Consider the following 25,657-nt stretch of genomic DNA (forward strand, 5'->3'; position numbering starts at 1 on the left):
TCTTCAAAAGGTAATTTTCACAGTTCGTATATGAATCGATCACACCGGGGTATCATTACCCTGGCAGTGGTGTCTATCAGAGGTCGTATCAACTAGCTTTATTCAAAATTCCTAACAACCCAAATGTTTACAGAATTGCTTGCATGAAGTCACCAAGAAAGATATTCAGTTTACACGTACACAAAATACCTTAGAGGGATTGACAAACACCGCTAAACACCTGGGATTAAAATGGAAATTGTTCAATAAAGGAGCTTTAAATGTTGAAACATTTATATCACGTTCATTTTCATGCATTGTTACATGTAATACTGTGTGAACCAATCTCAGAACAGATTTATCTATCCTCATTTACATAATACCTATATTCAGTACAAGTCATTCAACGCAATATCTTTAGTATTTGCCAATCTCGTTAATAAATTTTGGAATAAAAACCCGTGCATCTTGAACCCTTTAATGAACTATTGACAGGAGCACATCATATACCTGCTATGCCGAAACCTGTTTAATCCGAAACAGTTTTCAACCCTTCTACGCTGATAAGTCAAATTTTTCATACTTTGAGAAAAAAAAAATATACTGTTTGAAGAAAAATATAAAGTTAAATTGGTTTAATTTTTTTAGTTTACAGAAAAGAAAATTGTACTTGCCATTTAGATAAGAAAATAATTCATATAAACATAAATCAAGCGAAATTAGGAGGTTGTGTGGATGTAACATGTGCATGTAAGTATGTATATTCAGTTATACTTCCTTGGTCTCAAGGATTACATCATATTGTATCTTAATGTCAAAGCTAATTGTTAATGAGGCACTGTGTAAGATATTACGCGTAATAATACGTCTTGACAGTATGCGTGAATAGTGAACTTCAGACAGAAACGTCCTCCTCGACAGCGGGCAATATTTCTGTCTGAAGGACGAACAATTATTTTTTGGCCTGAATCCCAGTCAACAGCTGTTTTGTATTGCCCCTCATTAGACGTAAAAGGTTAATTTCAAGTAGCAACCAGCCATATATTTAGCGCAGCTCTTCGGCTATTTTCGTTCCAAGGAGTTTGAACAAACATTTATTAGCTATGTGACAATCACCGACAAACAGGTCAACATCGACATTGTTAGGTTGACTGAATTAACATTCGTTATGTTGAAGTTAAAAATATATATAGAAGAATATTTATAAGTGTAAACAATGCACTATGTCAACATCTAAATTCTTCATACACATCAAGATCACTTTATGGACATATCATGTGGTGTCAAAATAGGACAAAATATAACGCATGTTAAATGAGTTCAGTCACAAAAATCGCCTTCGAGCTTACGCAATGTTACACTACACGCAGACACGATAACACGACGAAATCGTGACTGCGCGCCAGCGTGATGTGTGACGGCGTGGTATCTCTTCACAGCGCGCGCGCTGTCGAGCTTTTGCAAATGGTCCTATCCGGACAACATAATAAATCTCTTCTGTATTCTGAAGAGAGTCCTTCGACATCTTTTCTTACCGGTATCAGTTACAAACTGTCTACATTTTTCCCTGGAACTTTGGAGTGATACAGGTGCGTGGATTCTTGACAAACTACTTGGACTATCAATGCAATGGTTGACAAGTAACAAACACATATACATTTATATGATTAATACAATACAACCGACAGACTGTCGTGAAAGGAAAGTTATCAAAGACCCTTTTTGGTGTTCAAGAACTGGATGTGTAACAATAAAATATAGATATATAGATCTAACATATGTTGTCCAAGAACTGGTTGTGTAACAATAAAATAGAGATATATAGATCAAAGACAATCAATTCATTGTGTTAACATTTATCATAAATCATAAAAGATTTTACACATGACAATGAAATACATGCACCCTTCATAAAATGTAAACTTAACAAACAGCAATGAATATTACAAAGAAAAAATCGGGGCAGTGTTTCGCGTGCGCAATCCTTTTCTCCCTGATGAGTCAGGGTTAACAAATGGTCAGCGCAATCAACGGACGATAAACGGGTAAAAGTAAATCATCCTCCTCCACTGTAATCAGCCGGTAATTGGTCAGTAAAGTCTCCGCCATCAGTCTGGTCGGGTACAAATCACGTGATACACGTCCTTGTCCAAACATTGCACTATTGTGGTCCATCAGACAATCAAATCGTAGACAATCTTAAAACACATTCAAATGTACACTGCTAAGTGTACCGACTCAACATAGAGCGGCTAATTGACAGAATTCACCCATTCGGCCCTCGAGGATACGGGTACGGTTCAGGAAAGAGATTAACGGCTGAGATCTCTGTCTGTTAAAAGTTCGACCATAGGGGTGACCCCAAACCCCTTTGGATTTCCTCCTATGATGGTATATGCGCGCGCATCTAAACAAGTGAATCCCCGCACACGGCGAGACTGTACTTGCGGATGTGACTGTCTCTACACGCCGTGTACACGTCACTTCCGTCACACTTTACTGCGTACACGGGGTCACAGTCTGACCCTGTTAGCTCCACTCGAGCGTGAAACTGAGAATCAACATAAAAGCACGATCCATCACCTACAAAAATCAAGTATATCAACAATCAGTCTTGGAATTTATCAACTAATCAAGTACATCAACAATCAGTCTAGGAATTTATCAACTAATCAAGTACATCAACAATCAGTCTAGGAATTTATCATCTATTCAAGTACATCAACAATCAGTCTAGGAATTTATCAACTAATCAAGTACATCAACACTCAGTCTTGGAATTTATCAACTAATCAAGTACATCAACAATCAGTCTAGGAATTTATCAACTAATCAAGTGCATCAACAATCAGTCTAGGTATTTTTCAACTAATCAATTACATCAACAATCAGACTATAGGTATTTATCAACTAATCAAGCACATCAACAACCAATATAGGAATTTATCAACTAATGAATCTAAAAGTAGCAGTTTCTCTTCAACCTTGTTTTTAAAATTACGCAAATAGCGAATCATGAGAAACAAAATAATTTAAAACTATTGTCATGAACTAAAATGATCTCCCATGTATGCTGTATCTTAACTTAGTCTACATTGTTTAAGGTATAAGGAATCATTCTTTGAGTATCATAAGGTGATAATTTTGGTAAAGGCATGAAGCCCGAAGGGCTTTATGATGGATTTGACCACGCCCCGACTTAATTATAACCTCATAATAATCAAAGAATGATTCCCGACTACTTTTATTTATATAATTTTTAGCAATTGTACGATTAAATATTTGACTATAAATAAGTAAACCCCACTTGCACCCAAATTATACGTCATTTGGATTTATTGAACTATAAAGTACAAAATCGATACGTAGTGTTATCACAGGCAAAGCTACTGAAAAATATAAATATTTGTAAATAAACAGGCGTTTGGTGTCATTCCCCGTTGTGTAGAAGAATGTTAGCTGGTGATCTGTCATCAAGAGCATGACATGAGAACATAAATCTAATTTATGATGCTCAATTGTCTGAGATAAATTATTTTTAACAGAAAAAGGTAATAACAAAAAATTTGAGATTTATAATAGTAATAGAGCAAAATGTACATGTATATACAATAAAAAATCAATGCAAATTGTTAGTACCGGTATTGATTTATCAAACAGCTGCATGAATAAAAAGCTGTCAAAGTAATCCCAAATTTAGACTTTACGTATGCGCCTCACTTGTCTGTATGATAAAACATGTGGTCCTATTCTGTGTGTCAGGGTTTCTGTACACAATACAGCTACATCTAAATTATGTACTAGTTTTAACTCCACAAATGGATGAGAAAAAGCTAGCTGAAGTAATACAGAGAAGCAAAACTAATTAAGGCTGGCTACTTTACAGACCAACCAATTGTTTAATTTACTTCTGAGGTTGAGTACCGGTAGAAGTATAATGGTGAAAATTCATCACATTAGCTTATACAACTGATGAACACGAAAAAATAAGGTTCACATTAATTGGTAAGCTGAAACAGCTCCTTTTGTTCCAAGTAAAATGAAAATAATTTTTCTATCAAGAGAAAAGCTGTCAATGTGACAGCAAACCGTGTTTTCTTTTGTGTGGTCATTATCCATAATCCATTTGTCAACCCTGAATTGATAAACACTACCTATCCAGAGAAATGTGTTACTCTATATGCAACATATTGCAAAATTAGTCCAACAGCTGGTATTATTGTTATTATCAAAAATCAACATCCAAGTAATATATCTCTGATCTGCAAAACAATAACTTCCTATCTTGAAAATAGTACCCTTTTGGCAGCCAATCAGATATCTCAAAGTTTTTAAACAGTCCCATCTAAATCGGGATAATGAAGTTTGACTGTATATATCACAAAAAATCTATGCATTTTTACTGAGTATTCAGGCAAAAGAATTGTTTTCATTGTCCCCCTCCACAATCACCACTTCTCTTAACAGTGCCTCAGGATAAATCAGATGTCTTGGCAGAAAATAAAATTTGCTATTGTAAGATTTACCATGCAGCCTAATACTCAGTAATAGGTAAGATTTGTCAGTCTTATTAATTGGTACAATTTACTGTGGAATCATTAGATTTCGTGGTGGCTCAATTTTCGTGTGAAATTCGTGGGCACCTCTTATCCACGAATTAACATCCCCACGAAATAATGAATTAGGGCTATAAAGTCATAATCCTTTTGTATGTTTACGAAAATACACGAAATTACATCCCCATGAACCTGTAAAATTTAAGCAATCCACGAAAATTGGTCCCCACGAATTTTAATGATTTCACAGTTCTTGCCTGATAAATTGGTAAGATCAACATGCCTAATTAATTACATGTACTAGTTCATTCATACTTTATTTCCTCTTAATAGAGATTGAACATAACACAATAATTGTTTTAGATTTACCTGCCTGAATAATAAGTAAGATTTAGTACCTGCCTAATTATTTAGTAAAATTTACCTGCCTAATTAATTGGTATGATTTACCTGTGCCTGTGAAGAATCCACCTTTGTATGGACAGAAACAGAGGATGGCAGATCGACTGTCCTTCCATTCTTGTAGAGGAACTCTGAAGTGAATACAATATAAATATTTATAGATTATAACTCAAAACTGCTAGATAATAGTTATCAACCTTTGTTCTCCAAACTTAATATTCTTTTTCTTTTGCTAGAAATAAGAATCATTGACAAATATTGATTTCTTAATTAAGGTTTCATATCCTATTAAATGCTTTATTGACTGTATTATGCATGAGTATTACGTGTAATTCAACTAGAGGTACTGTGAGCAAGCTCACAATTGATACCCCCGCTAAGAAAAAAATCATAACGTGTGTATTTTTGCTATTATAGAAAATATTGGATGAATCTATTTTACTGACCATTTTCTATAAATAACAACTGCTCTATTTTTTTAAACTGTTAATGCTAATAGGAGTAAACAAACCAATTTCTATCCTTTAATTCCATTTTATTTTAAGTTAACTGTTAATGCATGAGGACATTTGCATCCTTCCTTTAACAACGATGACTCAAATTAAACTCAAATCAAACGAAATCCACATGTCAAGCAGCCATTTTTAAATATTTAAACATTTTGAATTATTGGTACACTGAACCCGATTTTTTCCGAATATTTTTTTCCACACATTTTTTTTTCCAAATAAAAATTTCACCAGGGCAGGCCATTTTCAGAGAGACAGGGATGAAAATCTAAAAATAATTTTATGTGGCCTGAGAGGAGCAAGCTTTGTGTCAAATTTAAGCTTCTAATATTTCTAATAATACAAGAAATGACACAGACAAAATTTAGCATTTTCGAAACAATGACCTTGAACTTCCTCAATTGACCTTGGGTCAAGGTCATGACACACCCTTACGTCATAAGCAATATTTGTGTGAAGTAAGAACATTCAATGCTTCCCCATAAGGAAGATATGGACCAGACACGAATTTTGCATTTTTTCTGCCAGTGACCTTGACCTTGCACGAATGACCTTGGGTCAAGGTCATGACACACCCTTAGGTCATAATCAATCTTTGTGTGAAGTAAGAACTTCCAATATTTCTCCATAAGAAAGATATGGACCGGACATGAATTTTGCATTTTTTCTGCCAGTGACCTTGATCTTGCACGAATGATCATGGGTCAAGGTCATCACACGTCCTTAGGTCTTAATCAATCTTTGTGTGAAGTAAGAATTTCCAATGTCAATGTTTCTCTATAAGAAAGATATGTCCGGACACGAATTTTGCATTTTTTCTGCCAGTGACCTTGACCTTGCACGAATGATCTTGGGTCAAGGTCATTACACATCCTTAGGTCAAAAGCAATCTTTGTGTGAAGTAAGAACTTCCAATGTCAGTGTTTCTCTATAAGAAAGATATGGACCACACACGAATTTTGCATTTTTTCTGCCAGTGACCTTGACCTTGCCCGAATGACCTTATGTCATGGTCATGACACACCCTTAGGTCATAAGCAATCTTTTGTGTGAAGTAAGAACCTCCAATGTTTCTCCATAAGAAATGATATGGACCGGACACGAATTTTGCATTTTTTCTGCCAGTGACCTTGACCTTGCCCGAATGACCTTGGGTCAAGGTCATGACACACCCTTAGGTCATAAGCAATCTTTGTGTGAAGTAAGAACTTCCAATGTTTCTCCATAAGAAAGATATGGACCGGACACGATTGCACAGACAGACGGACAGACAGACAGACGGACGGACGGACGGACAAGGTGATTCCAATATACCCCCCCAAACTTTGTTTGCGGGGGGTATAATAAACCGCTACTGAAAAACACATGATGGAACGTATAGTGGTTTAAATCTATAACGTCATGGAAAAGTATATGACGTCACACCTTTATTACGTCATAGTATACAGACAGAGCAATTGCAATTATAGAAAAATAATTGCAGTTCCTCTGTACTAGGGACTTACAGTGGGAAAGAACAACGGATATGCAAATATAAGACTGTATCTTTCAAAAAACCATGATTTACCGGTAATGCTTAAATTTAAATTTTTTCAACTTCTTGCCTTGTCTGCAAATGTGACTTATACCTTAAAATTCCTATTTTATCCTAAGGGTAAGATTAAGGGAAGAGCGAGTGTAACAGCCGCAAGCGTTAACTCTCATTTTCGCTTGTGACGTTTTACAGCGTTTAACGTTTGTGACATCATAAGAAAACTCGTCATTTTAACCTTTGAGTACCCTGTGTGCATTACAGTGTTATAACTGCCGTAGCTTTCAACATCTTTTACAAGCCAAAAATATGTGAAATGTAAATATATATGTATGAACCACACACCTGATGTTCCGTAGATCCAGGACAGTGATGTGTCCGTCCTGTGTCCCACAGACGGCTGTCACCTCAGACAGAAAGGCACAGGTGTTTACTGGACCGTGGGTGGGAAACTCAAACACCTAGTATACAAATAAAATACAGTCAAACTTGGTTATAGTGAAGTCATAGGGACTATTCAATTTACTTAACTATGTATGCAATTCCTGAAATCCAATTAATAAATTTCTTATTATACTAAGACTTGCAAATAAGCTTTTAAAGGGGCATGGTCACGATTTTGGTCAAAAATTATTTTTCCGATTTTAATGTGTATGATGCTTAAGTAAGGCATTTTCAATAGGCAACCAAAGTTTGAGTGTCATTTGTTGAGTTATAAGCGAGTTACAGAGCTTACAATTCTTTGCTATGTAAACTAAGCTTTTGTTTAGTACATTTTGAATGTTGAAGTGAAAATTCCCGTTTTAGACCTACAGTGAATGTGTTAATCGTTAGGAACTGTTTATTTATGCTTAAAATGAATAAGAAAATAGACAAAACAGTTGAAAAAGAATTTTTACTGGTATATTAAACCTATGTAAACAAAAACAGGGCACAAGCCTTGTTTACATGACAAAGAATTGTGAGCCCTGTATCTTGCTTAAAGCTCATGGACTGGCACCCAAATTTCATTTGATCAATAGGAATGCATTTCTAGAGCATTGTAAGTAATAAAAACAGAAAAATAAAATTTGACCAAAATCGTGACAATGCCCCTTTAAAGCTCAAGTAGATTTTTTTCATGTTATTATAGAAAGTACCATCTTCAGTTGGAAACATTGTCTGATTGTAATTTGGATGATTTAGGTGAAAATCAATTAATTCAAACAAATATTCTATTTGATATTGCTAACTTTTAGCATTATAAAGCAATTCATTGTAAAAGATGTAGATGTAGTTATTTTTCACCTCTTCAGGGACAAATAATCAATTTGCTATATCTGTAAATTTGTTTCAACAGAGTTTGTTATAGACATAAAATTCTTTAAGAATTTATTAGGATTTTGCTGGAGACTCCACAAAATTTTGCTCTATCCAATATCTCGCTGTATCTGTGTTCACACTAGACAAGATTTACTGGGTGTTCACACTAGACAAGATTTACTGGGTGTTCACACTAGACAAGATTTACTGGGTGTTCACACTAGACAAGATTTACTGGGTGTTCACACTAGACAAGATTTACTGGGTGTTCACACTAGACAAGATTTACTGGGTGTTCACACTAGACAAGATTTACTGGGTGTTCACACTAGACAAGTTTTACTGGGTGTTCACACTAGACAAGTTTTACTGGGTGTTCACACTAGACAAGATTTACTGGGTGTTCACACTAGACAAGATTTACTGGGTGTTCACACTAGACAAGTTTTACTGGGTGTTCACACTAGACAAGATTTACTGGGTGTTCACACTAGACAAGATTTACTGGGTGTTCACACTAGACAAGATTTACTGGGTGTTCACACTAGACAAGATTTACTGGGTGTTCACACTAGACAAGTTTTACTGGGTGTTCACACTAGACAAGATTTACTGGGTGTTCACACTAGACAAGATTTACTGGGTGTTCACACTAGACAAGATTTACTGGGTGTTCACACTAGACAAGTTTTACTGGGTGTTCACACTAGACAAGATTTACTGGGTGTTCACACTAGACAAGATTTACTGGGTGTTCACACTAGACAAGATTTACTGGGTGTTCACACTAGACAAGATTTACTGGGTGTTCACACTAGACAAGATTTACTGGGTGTTCACACTAGACAAAATTTACTGGGTGTTCACACTAGACAAGATTTACTGGGTGTTCACACTAGACAAGATTTACTGGGTGTTCACACTAGACAAGTTTTACTGGGTGTTCACACTAGACAAGATTTACTGGGTGTTCACACTAGACAAGATTTACTGGGTGTTCACACTAGACAAGATTTACTGGGTGTTCACACTAGACAAGTTTTACTGGGTGTTCACACTAGACAAGATTTACTGGGTGTTCACACTAGACAAGATTTACTGGGTGTTCACACTAGACAAGTTTTACTGGGTGTTCACACTAGACAAGATTTACTGGGTGTTCACACTAGACAAGATTTACTGGGTGTTCACACTAGACAAGATTTACTGGGTGTTCACACTAGACAAGATTTACTGGGTGTTCACACTAGACAAGATTTACTGGGTGTTCACACTAGACAAGTTTTACTGGGTGTTCACACTAGACAAGATTTACTGGGTGTTCACACTAGACAAGATTTACTGGGTGTTCACACTAGACAAGATTTACTGGGTGTTCACACTAGACAAGATTTACTGGGTGTTCACACTAGACAAGATTTACTGGGTGTTCACACTAGACAAGATTTACTGGGTGTTCACACTAGACAAGATTTACTGGGTGTTCACACTAGACAAGATTTACTGGGTGTTCACACTAGACAAGTTTTACTGGGTGTTCACACTAGACAAGATTTACTGGGTGTTCACACTAGACAAGATATACTGGGTGTTCACACTAGACAAGATTTACTGGGTGTTCACACTAGACAAGTTTTACAGGGTGGTCAACAAACTACCCATCAGATCCACCTTATAATTTTAATCACCGTCAATTCTCTTCCCTTAAACTATTGTTAATGAAAGAAACAAACCAAAATATTTTAGCTTCAAAATTTCGATTGCTGAGAGATTGATGAAAATGGTCACATTAAGTTCAGAGTTTATAAGTGATGTGTAGTTCTGACCTTTTTCCGATTCTGTAGACCGTAACCTTGAACTGTGGAGTTTTCACAACCGATAACCAGCAGCTTCCCTTCTGTCCCTACCTCTCTGTCACCTACAGTAAAACAACATACGGAATAACAACATACGGAATAACAACATACAATACTACAACATACAATATAACAACATACAATATAACAACATACGGAATAACAACATACGGAATAACAACATACGGAATAACAATACTACAACATACAATATAACAACACACAATATAACAACATACGACATAACAACATACAATATCACAACATACAATATAACAACATACAATATAACCATATACGATATAACAACATACTATATAACAACAATATAACAACACCAAACATTACAACAACAATCAACCACCTACAGTAAAACATCAACAATCAACTCACTGACATAACTTGCTACAAAACAAAACTGTAGACTTGACACTCTGATTAAACTATCTTGCAGCAACAAGAAATAAACTGGTGCACTCACTGGTTGGCTGGTCCCCAGCCTCTAAACTGAGGGTAGCACTGACGTCACCAAGGCAACAGCTGTTGACCTCTCCCCCGATCTCCTGGAATGTCCACAGACACTGCTGCTGACCCACGTCCCAGAGTCTAGCCGCCCCGTCCCTACCGCAGGACACCACATTCCTTCCACGGTCCACGATAGCTAAATCATTAATTGCTGGAAGATAAAAGTGTGATTGCTGAAATTGTTGAGTCATTGATTGCTGTTTTGCTGAAATAGCAAAGTAATTTATTGCTAGAATTCAAAGTTATTTATTAAAAGAAGATAGTAATGAATTTATCAACTGTCTATGATAGCTAAGTCATTTATTGCTTGAAGATTATGGTAAGTATTAGTGATAAATATAAACCGGGTTGACTATAGCTTTGTCATTTTTTGCAGGAAGATAGAGAGTGTTGAATTTGTAGATACCATCTGTGTGCAAGATAAAAACCAGAGTTTGTGAATTTGTTTTCAGTCGCACCTCTACATACAAAGTGTTTGATGGAGATGGCAATGAGTGTACAGAGTTGTTAGCACAGTACTCTTGTTATGGAATATACTGTCATTGTTAGCAGACTTAGGCAGTGAAAGTATAGATAAATTGTCAACTTGTGTGGGAAGGCAAATTTTTGTCAGCAATTTTTTTTTTATAATGGAATGTCTATGAATGAATCATAAATTATAGACTAAAATCTGGACAAAATATGGGAAAAATGCATCCCAAATTGATGTCTTCTTGTGAATTCACTGATAAACTGTCTCAACAGATGTTCAATATATTCTGACTACAATATTTAACAAAAAAATTAAAAACTTTTATAAATTGCTATGACTATTAATTAAAATAAAATATTGAGAACTTTTTTTACAGAATCTTTTATTTCAAAACCAGATTTTATACTAGGATTAATGTGTCTTTATAACCTCTGGAAAGAGGCTATTTCCTTAGTATTGAAAACAGCAAAATATTTGAAAGAAAAAAAAAAGAAAAATTCAAAGATGTTATATCAGTAACTTACTTAAGAGATATATTTGAATCTTAATAACAGATCTATGTATAATTAAATATCTAAAATGACATTGTTTCTCCTATTAAAATGTAATAAGAAACTTATTCATGTCGTTTGACCTAAAAAGAGACAACTACTGTGCTCTCTGTTCCATAGTTAGTTACCGTAGTTAGTTACCTCCCCTATGGCCAATCAAGGTGGTAGCACACTTGCCGGTTTCAGCCGACCAGATCTTCAGCTGCATGTCCGCTCCTCCACTCAGAACTACGATCCCCGACGGGAAAAATCGACAAGTGTAAACATCGGCACAGTGACCCACCAGTTCTCGCTGAGGGTGTTAAATAGATTATTGCATCATAATAGAAAAATAAAGTATATGATTATGTGTCAATTTAAAAAAAAAGAAAAATGCTCAACATTAATGAACCTACAGTATATTTTTAATGCCTCTCATCCTTTTTTTGGTTTGTGCATGCTATTTTATCATTGACATCATACCCAATGGCCAAAAGACTTAGAGAGGTTCTTTTATCACTCCGTGTTTCAATTACGTACCCTGACTTCCCCAGTGTCGGTCTGCCACAGTCGTAACTTTCCCTCCGAGTCTGCCGACACCCCCAAACCCCCTCCTGTCACGTCCAGACTGACCACCTAAATCAAACAAATCAAAGGACTGAGAGTACTGATAGTCACGTCGAGGTAATAAGCAGTGTTCCAGAGATTTCTGTTTATGTATTGGTCATTACAGGTATCCTGAACACACGGCATCTTGCAAAAATTAGGTAAATTAGCTGCAGAATAAAAATTTGTTTGCTTTAGCCTTCAAACTTTCCTTATAATTGTTTTGTTACTGGTAGATTGATACTCATTGTTTACTAAAAGAAATCCTAAAAAAATGGTATCATCGAACAAACTGGATGAAATGTTGTCGGTATATTGCCTTCTGCAGCTGGATATTAAGACAATAGTTGTATTCTGTCTTTGTCCGTATTACCCATACAAATAAACCTAGGTCAAGTGCCCTTCATTATGATTCATGAGATTTTAGACTTTGTGTTCCTGACTTACACTTTTCCTCTCACTGTGGATGGACTTGAATGATGTAGAGGGAGCCACAAACTTCCTGGAGAAATTGACCGAGTCATCTGTGTACGATACTGTTATAGATCGCTAAAAATAGAAGGAATGATGTACATAATAAAAACAAAGTCCAGAGAAAAACGTATAAACTCTCATTTTGATTACTCTTTTACTGCAATACAAAATTTTTCTCATAGGAAAAACTATGGACTATCAGAGGTAAATATGCCCTAGATTAATTTCTTCCTTCTTAAACAAAATCCAGTGTCTCGCTAGCAAGAATTAGAGGAAAATGGCTACATTTAGTGAAAAATTCAAAATACTGTACAAATTTTCAATTTCTGTGAATTTTTATGTCCTACCATGATTCCATAAATGGGGATGAAAAAACGGTAAATTTTGTGTACCGACTGTGCATATCACATGTACGAAAAAATAGCTTAACCGACTCTTATTCTATGCTCATTTTATACAATAAGCACCAGATCACCTTGGTGACTTCTTGGACTGTAAAACCATCACTTCCTGTCACATAGGGCACTCCACTGGTCGACACGCCCTGATTCCGCAAACTTCCGTGAATGGATCGCTGCACTGTGACAAAGGAAAAAAGTAATTCATAATTCAATCATGGAGCCTCGTAAAGTGCTTATGAAAGGCTCAGTACTGCTACCTTCCTACTGGCACTAGCTTAGTCTGTGCACCCATTGCATGTACATACATATATCTTACAAAGATATTATATTAATCTAGATATGACATAAAAATGTTGACTTAGTTCACATCTTTTATGAATAGAAAGAAGGATCCAACTTTACACTTTTCAAATGAAGATATATTAATATATAAGAAATGAACTCAATGTCTACCCAGTTATACGAGTATAACCTGTGTTGGGGCAGTTTACGCTTAATAATCCGCGAAGCGGATGATAAAAGAGCGTAAATTGCTCCAACCCAGGTTATACTCGTATAACTGGGTAGACATTGAGTTCATACCATATAATTTAATTTTCTGTTATTTACTGTACAAATTGAGGGTGTTTTACTTTTAAAAATGATATTAATCTGTTCAAAATTCAAATGTAATGTCAAGCGGATTAGTACGTTTTTGACATTGGTGCATTGTGACGTGTCTTGTGATGTGCAAACCAGGATATACAAATATAACTACATTTTTCTATCCAATCAAATGCTGCCTTACAACCAGAATTAAATTACGTTATAATAAATGAATATAATAATTATAATGTTATTTGAAAGTGACAATAAAAATGCAGTTGTGTTTAAATCATTTTGCCCTCCAAAAGGTCTCACCCTAAAACATATTAAACTGTTATAAATAAAAACATTAACTTAGCTGACACTTACCCCCTTGTTTGTACGATACCCATGTCTTTTCTTCCTTTTCCCTGAATATAATAATGCATTTAAAATCAATACGTTCAAAAAGCTGTTCTTCGTGACTTTGCAAAGTAATAGAATATATGACTGATCAGGTCCACGCCTTTATAATCAGGAGCCCTATCAGACGAGTACAAAATAGAGTGATTAAGCGAATTTGAAATTCAGCCACACTACACAGAATTGTAAAAATGGAAATAACTTTGCAAATACACAATCCATGGAAATATTGATCAAATATATCAGTCAAAGACTAAAAAGCTTTCGTAAAAATGAAAGAAAACGTAACATTTCTCACGATGTTTCAAAATATGCATACTTTAAAACTTCATCCCAGTCCGACTGCAAAATCAGTCTCTCCATGTTGTTGATGTTGTGATAATTAAACAGATCTCGAACCCGACTGGTATTAGCTTCATATCGTATACTTATCACCCGTTCCAATAAGTTTAATTATTATCATCATACGGATTTTCCTTCATGGAGAGATGTTTTAATTTGCAGAAGGGAGTGCAACAGGACAATAGAGACATTGATTTCGAATATCTAATTATTTATTTCCATTAAAACATGATATCAATCAATATTGGCTTTTCTATACAATAACGTTATCACACAAATCAGATCTAAAAAAAACAACATAATTCAAAATATAATAAAAAGTCGTTTCAATGTTTCATTTCAAACAAAGACAAACCAGTATATATATTTAAGTAGATATAACTATTAAATTTGGATTTTTTAAAAGTGATATTGGCGGATCCAGAGGGGGGGTTCCGGGGGTCGGAACCCCCCCTTTCTCTGGGACATATGAATTTTTTTTAAAACGTTTAATGCCTATTTAAAGGCAATTTTTCCCATTTATAATAGAAATACAGTAATTATCTCAAATAAATGCTTTTAAATTTGCTTATTTAAAGAATTTCGTACTACGTTCCATAATTTTGTTCTTATATGCAAAAACCCTATCGATTTTTTTATCGAAATAAAGTATATTGTACTCCCCTTCAGCATCCGATGTTTACTACACTGAGTAAACATGTGGGAAATTAAAGAAAAAATACATAAAATTAAGCAGTATCACAGATTTATAATAACATCTACAATGTATTTTCTACTCTATTTCTTTTTTTAAAAAAATCGAATATAGTTCATACAGTTTTGAACTCACAAGCCATCGAGTAAAGCGACGTTCAAGTACGAGTACACGCATTCGTTTTACTTTAAAAAGCCGCTTTCAAATTTATTGTTTAGTTAATTAACCTAAATAATCATAATAGATGAGTTTTACTTCGTTTCATACGAAAAATACAAAGAAAACTACATGACCCGCTTATGCGGATTATGCTATTTTTCTGGGATGCTAGCTACCTTCATACCCACTTTTAAACACAAAAGAAAGCTTTTTTGGTTTGTTTCCAAGAATCGAAAATTCTGTTACAAATATACCTTGTAAAGGGTTTATATGTAAACCATTATGAAAATGCACAACTTTTCAAAACTTTTTTTAAATATGCTCGCATCTGTACCAGTCCGGATGATGTAGCGCACCCATTACAGAGGTCACATCAAGTTCCTTGGGACGATAATTGCTTTTACCATTGTATTACACACGTACCATCTTTTCAGCAGATAAATTATCCCCATTCTTTTGTCATATCCTATCATTTAGACCTTTATTCAAGAAGGCAATCAATAGAAATCAAAATCGATAAATAGTTCAGAATTAAAAAACATCAAAGACATAAGAAAAATTACCAAAATATCCATTTTTATAATAGTTTCTCGTAATTAGTCTGAGTTAGTTTTTGTTTCTCAGTGTTTCTTTTCTATCAAGCATAGACGCACTTTCTCATTGCTGGAAACATGGGTTTCTTAAGGATAGATATTATGCAAATCTTCCTTTATACCTAAACCAAAACGGCAAAACACTCAATAATGCAGTGCACTCTGATGTTGACATAGATGTGAAATAGATAGTGATGAGATAAATGTTTATCAAATACAGTTGTATACGCAGGAAAACGTTCAAAGAGTCCTTGTTTATTGACAAATGATGAATTTTGCACATATTGATTTTCATCAAATGGAACCCCCCGTTTTCCAAATTGCTGGATCCGCCTCTGATATTTAATGTATAGACACATTGTCGGGATCTGAAATCAGTAAGCATGTGGCATAATATGTCCAGTTTATAAACCTCGATCTACTACAGCTAGCTGTTTCAAGGCAAGGCAGAAATATGGAATGCCATAGCTGTCTTAAGGTCAATTTCATATTATATGAATTGGTATATTTTTTATATGCAATAGTGATATCATTATATGCAGTGCTAACATCATTATATGCAGTTGTAACATCATTATATGCAGTGCTAACATCATTATATACAGTGGTAACATCATTATATACCTTTATTTTGCCATTATATTTAGGGGTAATATATTTATATAAAGTGGTAACATCATTACGTTATGTCGTAAGATCATTATGTGCAGTAGTTTATTCATTATATGCTATGAATAAGTTTTTATATGATATGTAAAACTCATTTCATACAGACTAAACTCATTATGAACTATTGTTCAATCATTATGTTATATGGTACACTCTTCATGTGCAGTTGCAAAATCCTTTTATGCAATGCAACTTCTTGACATTAGGTGATAAGTTCATTATATGCAGTACTAACATCATGTTATCATTGGCGGATCCAGAGGGGGGGTTCCGGGGGTCGGAACCCCCCCTTTCTCTGGAGCATATAATTTTTTTTAAAAACTTGTAATGCCTATTTAAAGGCAATTGTCCCCATTTATAATATAAATACTGTAATTATTTCAAATAAATGCTTTTAAAATTGCTAATTTAAAGAATTTTTTACAACGCACCGTAATTTACATGTACATGTATTACATATGAAAAACCCTAACGATTTTTTTTTTCGAAACAGGTACATCTGTGAGTAAACATGTGGAAAATTAAAAAAAAATAACTAAGCAGTGTCACTAAAACACAGATTTATAATTACATCTACAATGTATTGTCTACTCTATTTCTTTAAAAAATCAATTATAGTTAATTTTATGCAAGTTATGCTATTTTTCTGGAATGCTAGCTATCTATACCGTACCTCGTACCCACATGAAACACAAAAGAAAGCCCTTTTTTGATTTGTTTCCAAGAATCGGAAATTATGCTACAAAATACCGTGTAAGGGGTTTAAACCATCATGAAAATGCACAACTTTTCAAAACTTTCCTGAATAAGATCGCATCAGTACTAGTGCCGGGTGATGTGGCGCACCCATTATACAGAGGTCACATCAAGTTCCGTGGGACGACTACTGCTTGTACAATTGTATTACACATGTTCCATCTATTCAGCAGATAAACTATCCCCATTTTTGTCATATCCTATCATTTAGACCTTTATTTAAGAGGGCAATCGATAGAACTCAAAATCAATAAATATTAAATAGTTCAGAGTTTAAACATCAAAGACATAATTTTTTTTTTTAACAAAAATTCATTTTTATATCTTGTAAAAAGTCTGAATTATTTTTGGTTTCTTAGCGTTTCTCTCTATTAAGCATAGCATAGACGCACGTTCTCATTGCTGGAGACTCGTTTTTTGAAGGCTAAAAAATATGCAAATCTTCGTTTCCTAAACCAAAACGCTCAATAATGCAGTGCACTCTGATATTAAAATAGATGTGAAATAGATATTGATGAGATAATTGTTTATTAAATTTACGCACGGAAAACGTTCAAAAGGCCTTGTTTATTGACAAATAATGTATTTTGCACATAGTGATTTTCATCAATTGGAACCCCCCCTTTTCAAAATTGCTGGATCCGCCTCTGATGTTATGGTGTATTAAAACCATAATGTATAGTGGTAAAACCTTTATGTATTGTGGTGAAAGCTTTACATGCAATTGTAAATCCTTTACATGATGTGATCATTTCATTATATGGAGTGGTAACTTCTTTTTATGCAGTCGTAACTCTTTATGATGAGGTTGTAAACTGGTTCTCGCTGAAAAGTTTTAATGGGGAGGAGGTCCAGTTTTATTTTTAAAAGATGCCGCGTTCGTTGTGACGATGCACATTTCCTGGTCAACTTGTCGTTTGTTTTAAATTTTAAAGAGAGAGAAAGAGAGAGAGAGAGAGAGAGAGAGAGAGAGAGAGAGAGAGAGAGAGAGAGAGAGAGAGAGAGAGAGAGAGAGTTTGTTTCTCCGTTCTTGATACATCAATGTGTGATAAATCGAGTGAATTTTTAGTAGAGTACGCGTTTAATTTTAACAGTAAAATAAATTTTAAAAAATGATTGTACTTCGTAAAAATTTAATACCCCCCTCTGCTTCTAGATCCGCACATACAGTTAGGAAGATCACTTTATGTATCTTGATATTAACATAGAACAATTTGATTTCTACTTGCTATCGTGTTTTAATATATATGTAATTATTTGGAGCTTTTTTAAATTAATAAATCTAATTCTGTCTCTTCAAAAACGTTTAAATTGAGGAGTTACTTTGCTCTTGATTGTTATTTAAAATAATTTTAATAGCATCCATATAAACCGTGGTGCTTGGAACAAACTTATCCGTCTTTTGCTGATTCATTTTCACTGGCGTCGGAAGCAAATTGAAAGTGTAGGGGGGGGGGGGGGGGCTAGACTAGTCCTCAGAAATATTGAGAAAAAAAGTAATTCCCAAAATCACGGAAATCTAATCCTTGGGGGGGGGGGGGGGGGGGGGGGGGCTAGTATGCTTATGAATCCAACTTCTCAATCTTTCAAGGTAAATTTAGGAACAATAATCTTTCCTGCGAGAACAAGTGGGGGATGGGGGGGTGAACCCTCTATCATGCTATGTTTCTAATGGTTAGGTATAACTTTGGCAAAAAAAGTGGGGGCTATGCCCCCCTAAGCCCCCCCCCCCCCCCGGTTCCGACGCCTATGCTTTTAACGATGTCGAACAATATGTATATATATATTTTGAAAACGACATATTCTACAAAAAAATACATTACCTTTATCGATTAATGCATTACTTCCTCGTTCAGCAGCAAATGTTTACAATTTATGTTTATAATGTGAACAAAGTCGGTAACGTTGAAAAAATCAGCACACATGTAAAATATTACAATGACAAGCGTTTTAAAACTTATTTATCCCGACATCATTTATTTTCAAAACCATCGGAATAGGGGTATTACCTTTTCAAAAATTTATTTAAAAAATCCCAAGCAGTTAGTCTCGGTGATTATTCGGACATCCTGCGTACCACTCGGCTATACTAGACACGATGAAGTTTGCTAAGATTTAAAACACCGTTTTTTAACTTCGGAGGTTTTTTTTTCGAAGTTTAATCTTTAAAAATATGCCTCTTTCAAACAAAAATCGGATATGCCATGAAACCAGTCACATTTTTCAGTAAAACCATTTTACAATTCGTTTATTGCATGGGGGTCTTGAACGGGGGTGGGGGTGGTTCGCGGGGAGATCCCGCCCCAGAAAAATTCAAATTTCTTTAATTTCCATGAAGTTACCAAAAATTTGTCTCGGACCCACCTCCCCCCACCTCTTTGGCAAACTTCAGTATTCATCGACCCCCCCCCCCCCCCCCTCCCCGAATTTTTTTCTGGATCCGCGTATAAAATGGTTCTATAAAATTATATGAAGATATCTGCAACAGCTTTATGGAAAATAGCACAGGAATTGCAACACCTTTTTTGTAGGATTTAAAATACAAAACTACATGCCCGGTGAGCTTAAATTTTATACAGTGGATGAAACAAACATAAAATAGGTTAAGACCAACCAATTTCTTTATTATTTCTTAAAATCAAATTAATTTTAAAAAAAATGAAAAATAATTTTTATCTACGTCTATGAATAAAATCTATTCCTTTTGTGTTGGAGGCATTGATCAGCGAGGAATAGCACCTACCTAGTACATTGAAACAATGATCTTTCGACTTTGATTTTAAAACGCTTGCTTCATTTTTTGTAATTTCTTTTACTATTAAATTAAAAGCATACTCTACTAATAATACATTCGATTTTTCACACAAAATGGGTTCAATGATTGCTATTATGATATCGATGTTAAATGACAGATAATCTCTCTCTCTCTCTCTCTCTCTCTCTCTCTCTCTCTCTCTCTCTCTCTCTCTCTCTCTCTCTCTCTCTCTCTCTTTTCAAAACAAACGACAAGTTGACATGGAAATGTGCATCGTCACAACGAACGCGGCATCTTTTTAAAATAAAACTGGACCTCTTCCCCATTAAAACTTTTCAGCGAGAACCAGTTTACAACCTCATCATAAAGAGTTACGACTGCATAAAAAGAAGTTACCACTCCATATAATGAAATGATCACATCATGTAAAGAACTAACCCATGCGCGGATCTAGAGGGGGGGTCGGGGGTCCCGACCCCCCCCCCCTGGAAATTGAAAATTTATTAAATTTACATAGTAAAATTATCGCGAAAATATGCCTCGGACCCCCCCTGGCAAACACAATTATCCTTCGGACCCCCCCCCCCCCTGGAAAAATTTTCTGGATCCGCGCATGTAACCTCATAATATAATGACTCAACAACGGCACATTATAAAATTGTCATATCATATAAAGGATTTACAATTGCATGTAAAGCTTTCACCACAATACATAAAGGTTCTACCACCATACATAATGGTTTTAATACACCATAACATGATGTTAGTACTGCATATAATGAACTTATCACCTAATGTCAAGAAGTTGCACTGCATAAAAGGATTTTGCAACTGCACATGAAGAGTGTACCATATAACATAACGATTGAGCAACAGTTCATAATGAGTTTAGTCTGTGTGAAATGAGTTTTACATATCATATAAAGATTTATTCATAGCATATAATGAATAAACTACTGCACATAATGATCTTACGACATAACGTAATGATGTTACCACTTCATATAAAGATTTTACCCCTGAATATAATGGTGAAATAACAGTATATAATGATGTTAGCACTGTATATAATGATGTTAGCGCTGCATAATATGATGTTACCACTGCATGTAATAATATTACCACTGCATATAATGATATTACTATTGCATATAAATGAAATACCAGTTCATATAATATGAAATTGACCATAAGGCAGCTATGGCGTTCCATACAGAAAATTAAACAGCAATCTGTGATGATCACATTTTTTTCTTTATTTAGCCATGAAAATCAAAACTAATCAAACACAGTGTGTATAGGTAAACATGGCCGGTGTCATTCAGAACCTTTCGATTTCAATACACAACCATGATCCGATAAATTTTTAAATCCACAGTAGACCCAGGGATTATAGAACCTGCCTGCATAAAGAGCGACTTGTTGGATTACAGATAAAATTAAATACCAGACGCAAGCAAACATATGTGTGTATTAGAACTCCAAGCAATTGTTTATTAAATAACCAATATCTTACTGTAAATATAGTAACACCCGCTGTTTTAGAATTTTGCCAGCGATCAAAGCCCGTTATTGGAAAATGAATTGGGGGAAGGTAGCGCAAAAATCGAAGGCTAGAGTTTGTTTAAGCATATCATGAACAAATAGATCTATCTGTATATTTAAAAAAAACTTGCATTGGTTCTGGTAGAAAGTGAAAGCCTCCGCTGATTATGTGAGGCCCGAACTTCTAAGATACAGTGGTATGCGCTAAATAAGTTGTATATATAAGAGAAAGGGAATATTTTGGATATTCGAGCAGACAACATTTTTGTTATTCTGAATTATAAGGAATAAGGAATTAATATTTTTCACATATCAATTTTATTCATTCTCTCAAGGACCCAGTTGTGTTTGGAATATGAAAAGCCGATAGAAAACTTGTTATGAACTTTAATTTGGTCAGTTTTTTCTATTTTTAATGAGGACATTTTAAAGGTGAAATTCCAAGGACCTTACAAGGGATACTTCAGCTGCATAATCATCTATTCGCTTTTTGGAGTCAAGCGCCCAAACACAAGCTGCCTCAACAACTCTACGGGAACACCTTTTGATCGACGATGTCGCCAAATACTTTCACGGAGATCTAACAAATTAAATAATCCGTTTATAAGTTGAAGGATTAATTAAATAAAGCGGCAACCTTTTTTCGACTGGAGCAGTTCTCTAATGAATAATTATGGCCTCTTCACCTCAACCGGAGGAGAGACAGTCACCAACTCAGGTAGCAGGACGGAGGGCGTACATCCCCTCCTGGCTGTTCAGATTACCTCCCACGCGTGAACAGCGAATGATGGATAAAATCATTCCGACACCCCAGGAGAGGAAGTCTCTGAGGGAACAGGCACGCGCTCTCCAGCGCGGAAACTCGCCCCAGCAGAACTTCATTAAGTCAGTGGAAGATTTTGGGAGTAATAAAACGATCAAAGCGCGACCAGGGTACGCCATTTTGTCGTTGGATACAAATAGAACATCTTTCGAGCATGAAGAAAAAGAGCAAGAATACCAGGACTTACGAAAACTATTATTCGATCCAAAACTGAAATCTAAATCCGATTTAGACGCACAAACAATTGGATCAAAATCCACAGGAAATCGACGCAAAAACCGCGGGAAATCGTCTACAACAAACTCAACGGCGATCACATCAACAACACGTGACTCAAGGGAAACGGGAGGGAATCAGAATTTGTCTGTGAAGGACTTTTTACAAACAAGCGGGGTGGGACTCGATCATTTCCAGAAACATTTACTATGCGTGAAGAAATTGGCAAAGCGCTACCGGAAGAATAGACGACCGCACGGAGTGCCGGGAATTACTGTGCAGGTGTTCGATTAAGTGTCACGTGATTAATCCGTCAGATGGCGTGTCCATGGAGTTTCTTCCAGAGTTTAGTTTTAATTGAATTCACTGCATGAAATGTTGAGTTTCTGTTGTGTTTATTGATTTGTGTTGTTCATTTTCCTTTAAAGTTTGATATCATTTTTTTGAAATGTTATAGATTCGTTGTAATGAAATATACTGTCATGTCTATTCTAGCTGAATTATTTATATGCCAATTGATTGGATTAAATCATATAAATTCACAATTCAGAAACGATAGTTTCCTTTTTATCAATATCTTGATTTTGACCTTTGAATTCACTGTTATCATGCATGATTTAATCAATATATAGTTGAAGTTTGTTATTTGCATCTTATATTTCCTAACCAGTTTTAAGATTAATAATCTAAGAAAACATAGACATACAGGATAGACAGACGATATAAATATTGAACAACATGTAATCACCGACCAAACAGGTCACGGATAAGACAGGTCAGCGAATGGACAGGTCAGCAAATGGACAGGTCAGCGAATGGACAGGTCAGAAAATGGACAGGTCAGAAAATGGACAGGTCACAGATCAGACATGACACGAATTAGACAGCTAGGTCATAAAAGGTCATCTGATCATGATGCATTGGAAATAAGTGGTTGATATAGAAATAGAACCTTCCTTTGGAACGAGTTTTCTTTAGTGCAAGTAATTTCATACATTCTGGTTGCCAATGGTTTGATGTTGCTCATTCAATCGTCCCCCTGTTTGCTCAATTCATATACAGTACAGGTACGATACACTTAATATGTAGTGTGGATCGTTTCTTTTTATGTTTAACAATCCGTCATGCGAGTTGGATTTGTATCTGCTTTATTTATTTATTTATTTTATTATTTATTGATGTTTTAAAATACATTCTGTATGTCCATAAAAAATGCTTTCTGAATGGATGGCTTGATAACTAGTACTTAAACTGTTTTGTTTTAATCGAGACATGTCTTCAGATAACTACAAAGTTGTACCCCACTATATTTACCGGGTGTATGCCCTCAAAGAGACAGGGAAAGAACGCTAGCGCTGTTAATTCTCTAAAAAGTAATGACAATTTTTGTCCTAAATGTTATTACAAACTCGCTGAGACACTTAACTCCTATAGGAGTTAGAGAACACTATAGTCTGAAAGACTTCCATTAAAGGCTTCTAACTTTTGTTTCGTCCAAACTATTATGTTGCAAAAATATCTGGAGAGAAAATTCTTAGAAGAGGAGGAGAAAGTTAATAAAAGTATCCATTTTTTATTTTACATGTTTAAATATGAGCTGTATTTTTTTTAGAATTTTATTTTGCTGTAAAAACCACCTAGTATGTTTTAAAAGTCTGCATGTAACTTAAACTTTTATGATGCATAAGATTTGAAAAAATCATTACATTTTGTCAAAGGAAATATTTCTCTTCTAAGGAATATATAGCAAATCAATTTTTGTACAGGACGACAATAATTCAATTTTGCTCCAAATAAGGCTTCTTAGCGGCCTTTTCAACAAAAATATGGCTAACAGAAATTTAAAAACCATGATATTTTTGTCATTTTAGTAGAAAAGAATATTTTAGTAAAAAAAAAAATTCAACATGCCTAATGCAGCTCATATTGCTTTAATGATTTACAATTGCTTTCGTGTTACTACCTTTGTTGATAATCAGTTTTATAAATGAAAGAATTATGAATAAATAAATAAAATTATATATTTTTTTTCAAAATTGAAACGTCAATGTGCAGTAGGTAAGGTGATATTACTATAGGACACCTGTCTAAAAGTGCATTAATTGAATTAGACGAGGTGTTTCAAAGAATAGAGTTATTCCTCTTTGCATGTGCGTCTAACGATATTCGAAGAGCCATTGAAAGAAACATATCTTGTAAAACTTTTGAAAAATGTTACGTCCCATGGTCTGATAGAAGCTGTCTAAGAAGATGTATACACATAAGATCCTTGGTAAAAGTTTTTTTAATTACAATGTTGTTCTAATTTATTGTCAGCTCATTAACGTCTCTATTAAATATCAACCATTCCCAAACAATAAAACTGCTTATATAGTAGAAATAATTTTTTGAATAATTCATAACAGCATCAAACGACAATGGAATATTGAGTTTGCTCAGTGAAGTGAATCAGTTGAATTACATTTATTTTACTCGCACCAAAAATTAACAATTTGTTTAAACATACACCCACTTTGTTTATATATAATACATTAGATTCAAGCGGAGGAATTAAACTTTATACATTGATAAGATACTTCATGTACATATAGACTTGTATTGTTGTAGCCGGTGTCAGTAGAAATAACTCAGACAACGTGATTTGGTCAAAGGTTCACTTCATTCAGTATAATTATAAGTTACACAAAAACCTGTAATAATTCATTTTGTTATACTTTCATGTTAAATACTGAAATCTGATTGGTTAAGACGCAGTTAATAATATTTACTATTACCCTCAGCGTTAGCAACGCACTTGGCAACGGGTAACATTAAAAAATATTACATGCGCGAAAATTATGCGCGTACGGTTCGCTGTAGAATTCACGTTATTCCTATATAAAAGCAGTAAAATTTTCTTAAAAATTTTAAAAAAGACATTCAGTATAACAAAATAAATAGTGCCTGTTTGGGAGGATAACAGTTGAAATTGACAC

At 34.8% G+C, this 25,657-nt stretch overlaps 2 protein-coding genes across 3 annotated transcripts; one reads left to right on the forward strand and one right to left on the reverse strand.

Moving 5' to 3' along the window:
- Positions 1 to 1,819: 1,819 nt before the first annotated feature.
- LOC105326062 (proteasomal ATPase-associated factor 1) lies at positions 1,820 to 14,592 on the reverse strand. 2 transcript variants are annotated; one of them, XM_034479484.2, is made up of 11 exons: positions 14,450 to 14,592; positions 14,098 to 14,138; positions 13,218 to 13,321; positions 12,716 to 12,817; positions 12,203 to 12,298; positions 11,825 to 11,975; positions 10,617 to 10,811; positions 10,106 to 10,197; positions 7,323 to 7,438; positions 4,986 to 5,068; positions 1,820 to 2,562 (listed from the first exon to the last, which is right to left on the reverse strand). In XM_034479484.2, the coding sequence occupies exons 1-11, from the start codon at positions 14,491 to 14,493 to the stop codon at positions 2,387 to 2,389; spliced, it is 1,200 nt and encodes a 399-aa protein (XP_034335375.2). In that variant the 5' UTR covers positions 14,494 to 14,592; the 3' UTR covers positions 1,820 to 2,386. The 2 variants fall into 2 exon arrangements, with proteins under 2 accessions (XP_034335375.2, XP_065927259.1); XM_066071187.1 differs by having other exon boundaries at positions 14,420 to 14,470.
- A 6,857-nt stretch (positions 14,593 to 21,449) lies between these two features.
- LOC136271594 (uncharacterized) lies at positions 21,450 to 23,324 on the forward strand. Its single transcript, XM_066071912.1, has one exon. The coding sequence runs from the start codon at positions 22,317 to 22,319 to the stop codon at positions 22,974 to 22,976; it is 660 nt and encodes a 219-aa protein (XP_065927984.1). The 5' UTR covers positions 21,450 to 22,316; the 3' UTR covers positions 22,977 to 23,324.
- Positions 23,325 to 25,657: the final 2,333 nt, after the last annotated feature.

Source organism: Magallana gigas, chromosome 9 (assembly GCF_963853765.1).
Source record: "Magallana gigas chromosome 9, xbMagGiga1.1, whole genome shotgun sequence".
Taxonomy (NCBI): domain Eukaryota; kingdom Metazoa; phylum Mollusca; class Bivalvia; order Ostreida; family Ostreidae; genus Magallana; species Magallana gigas.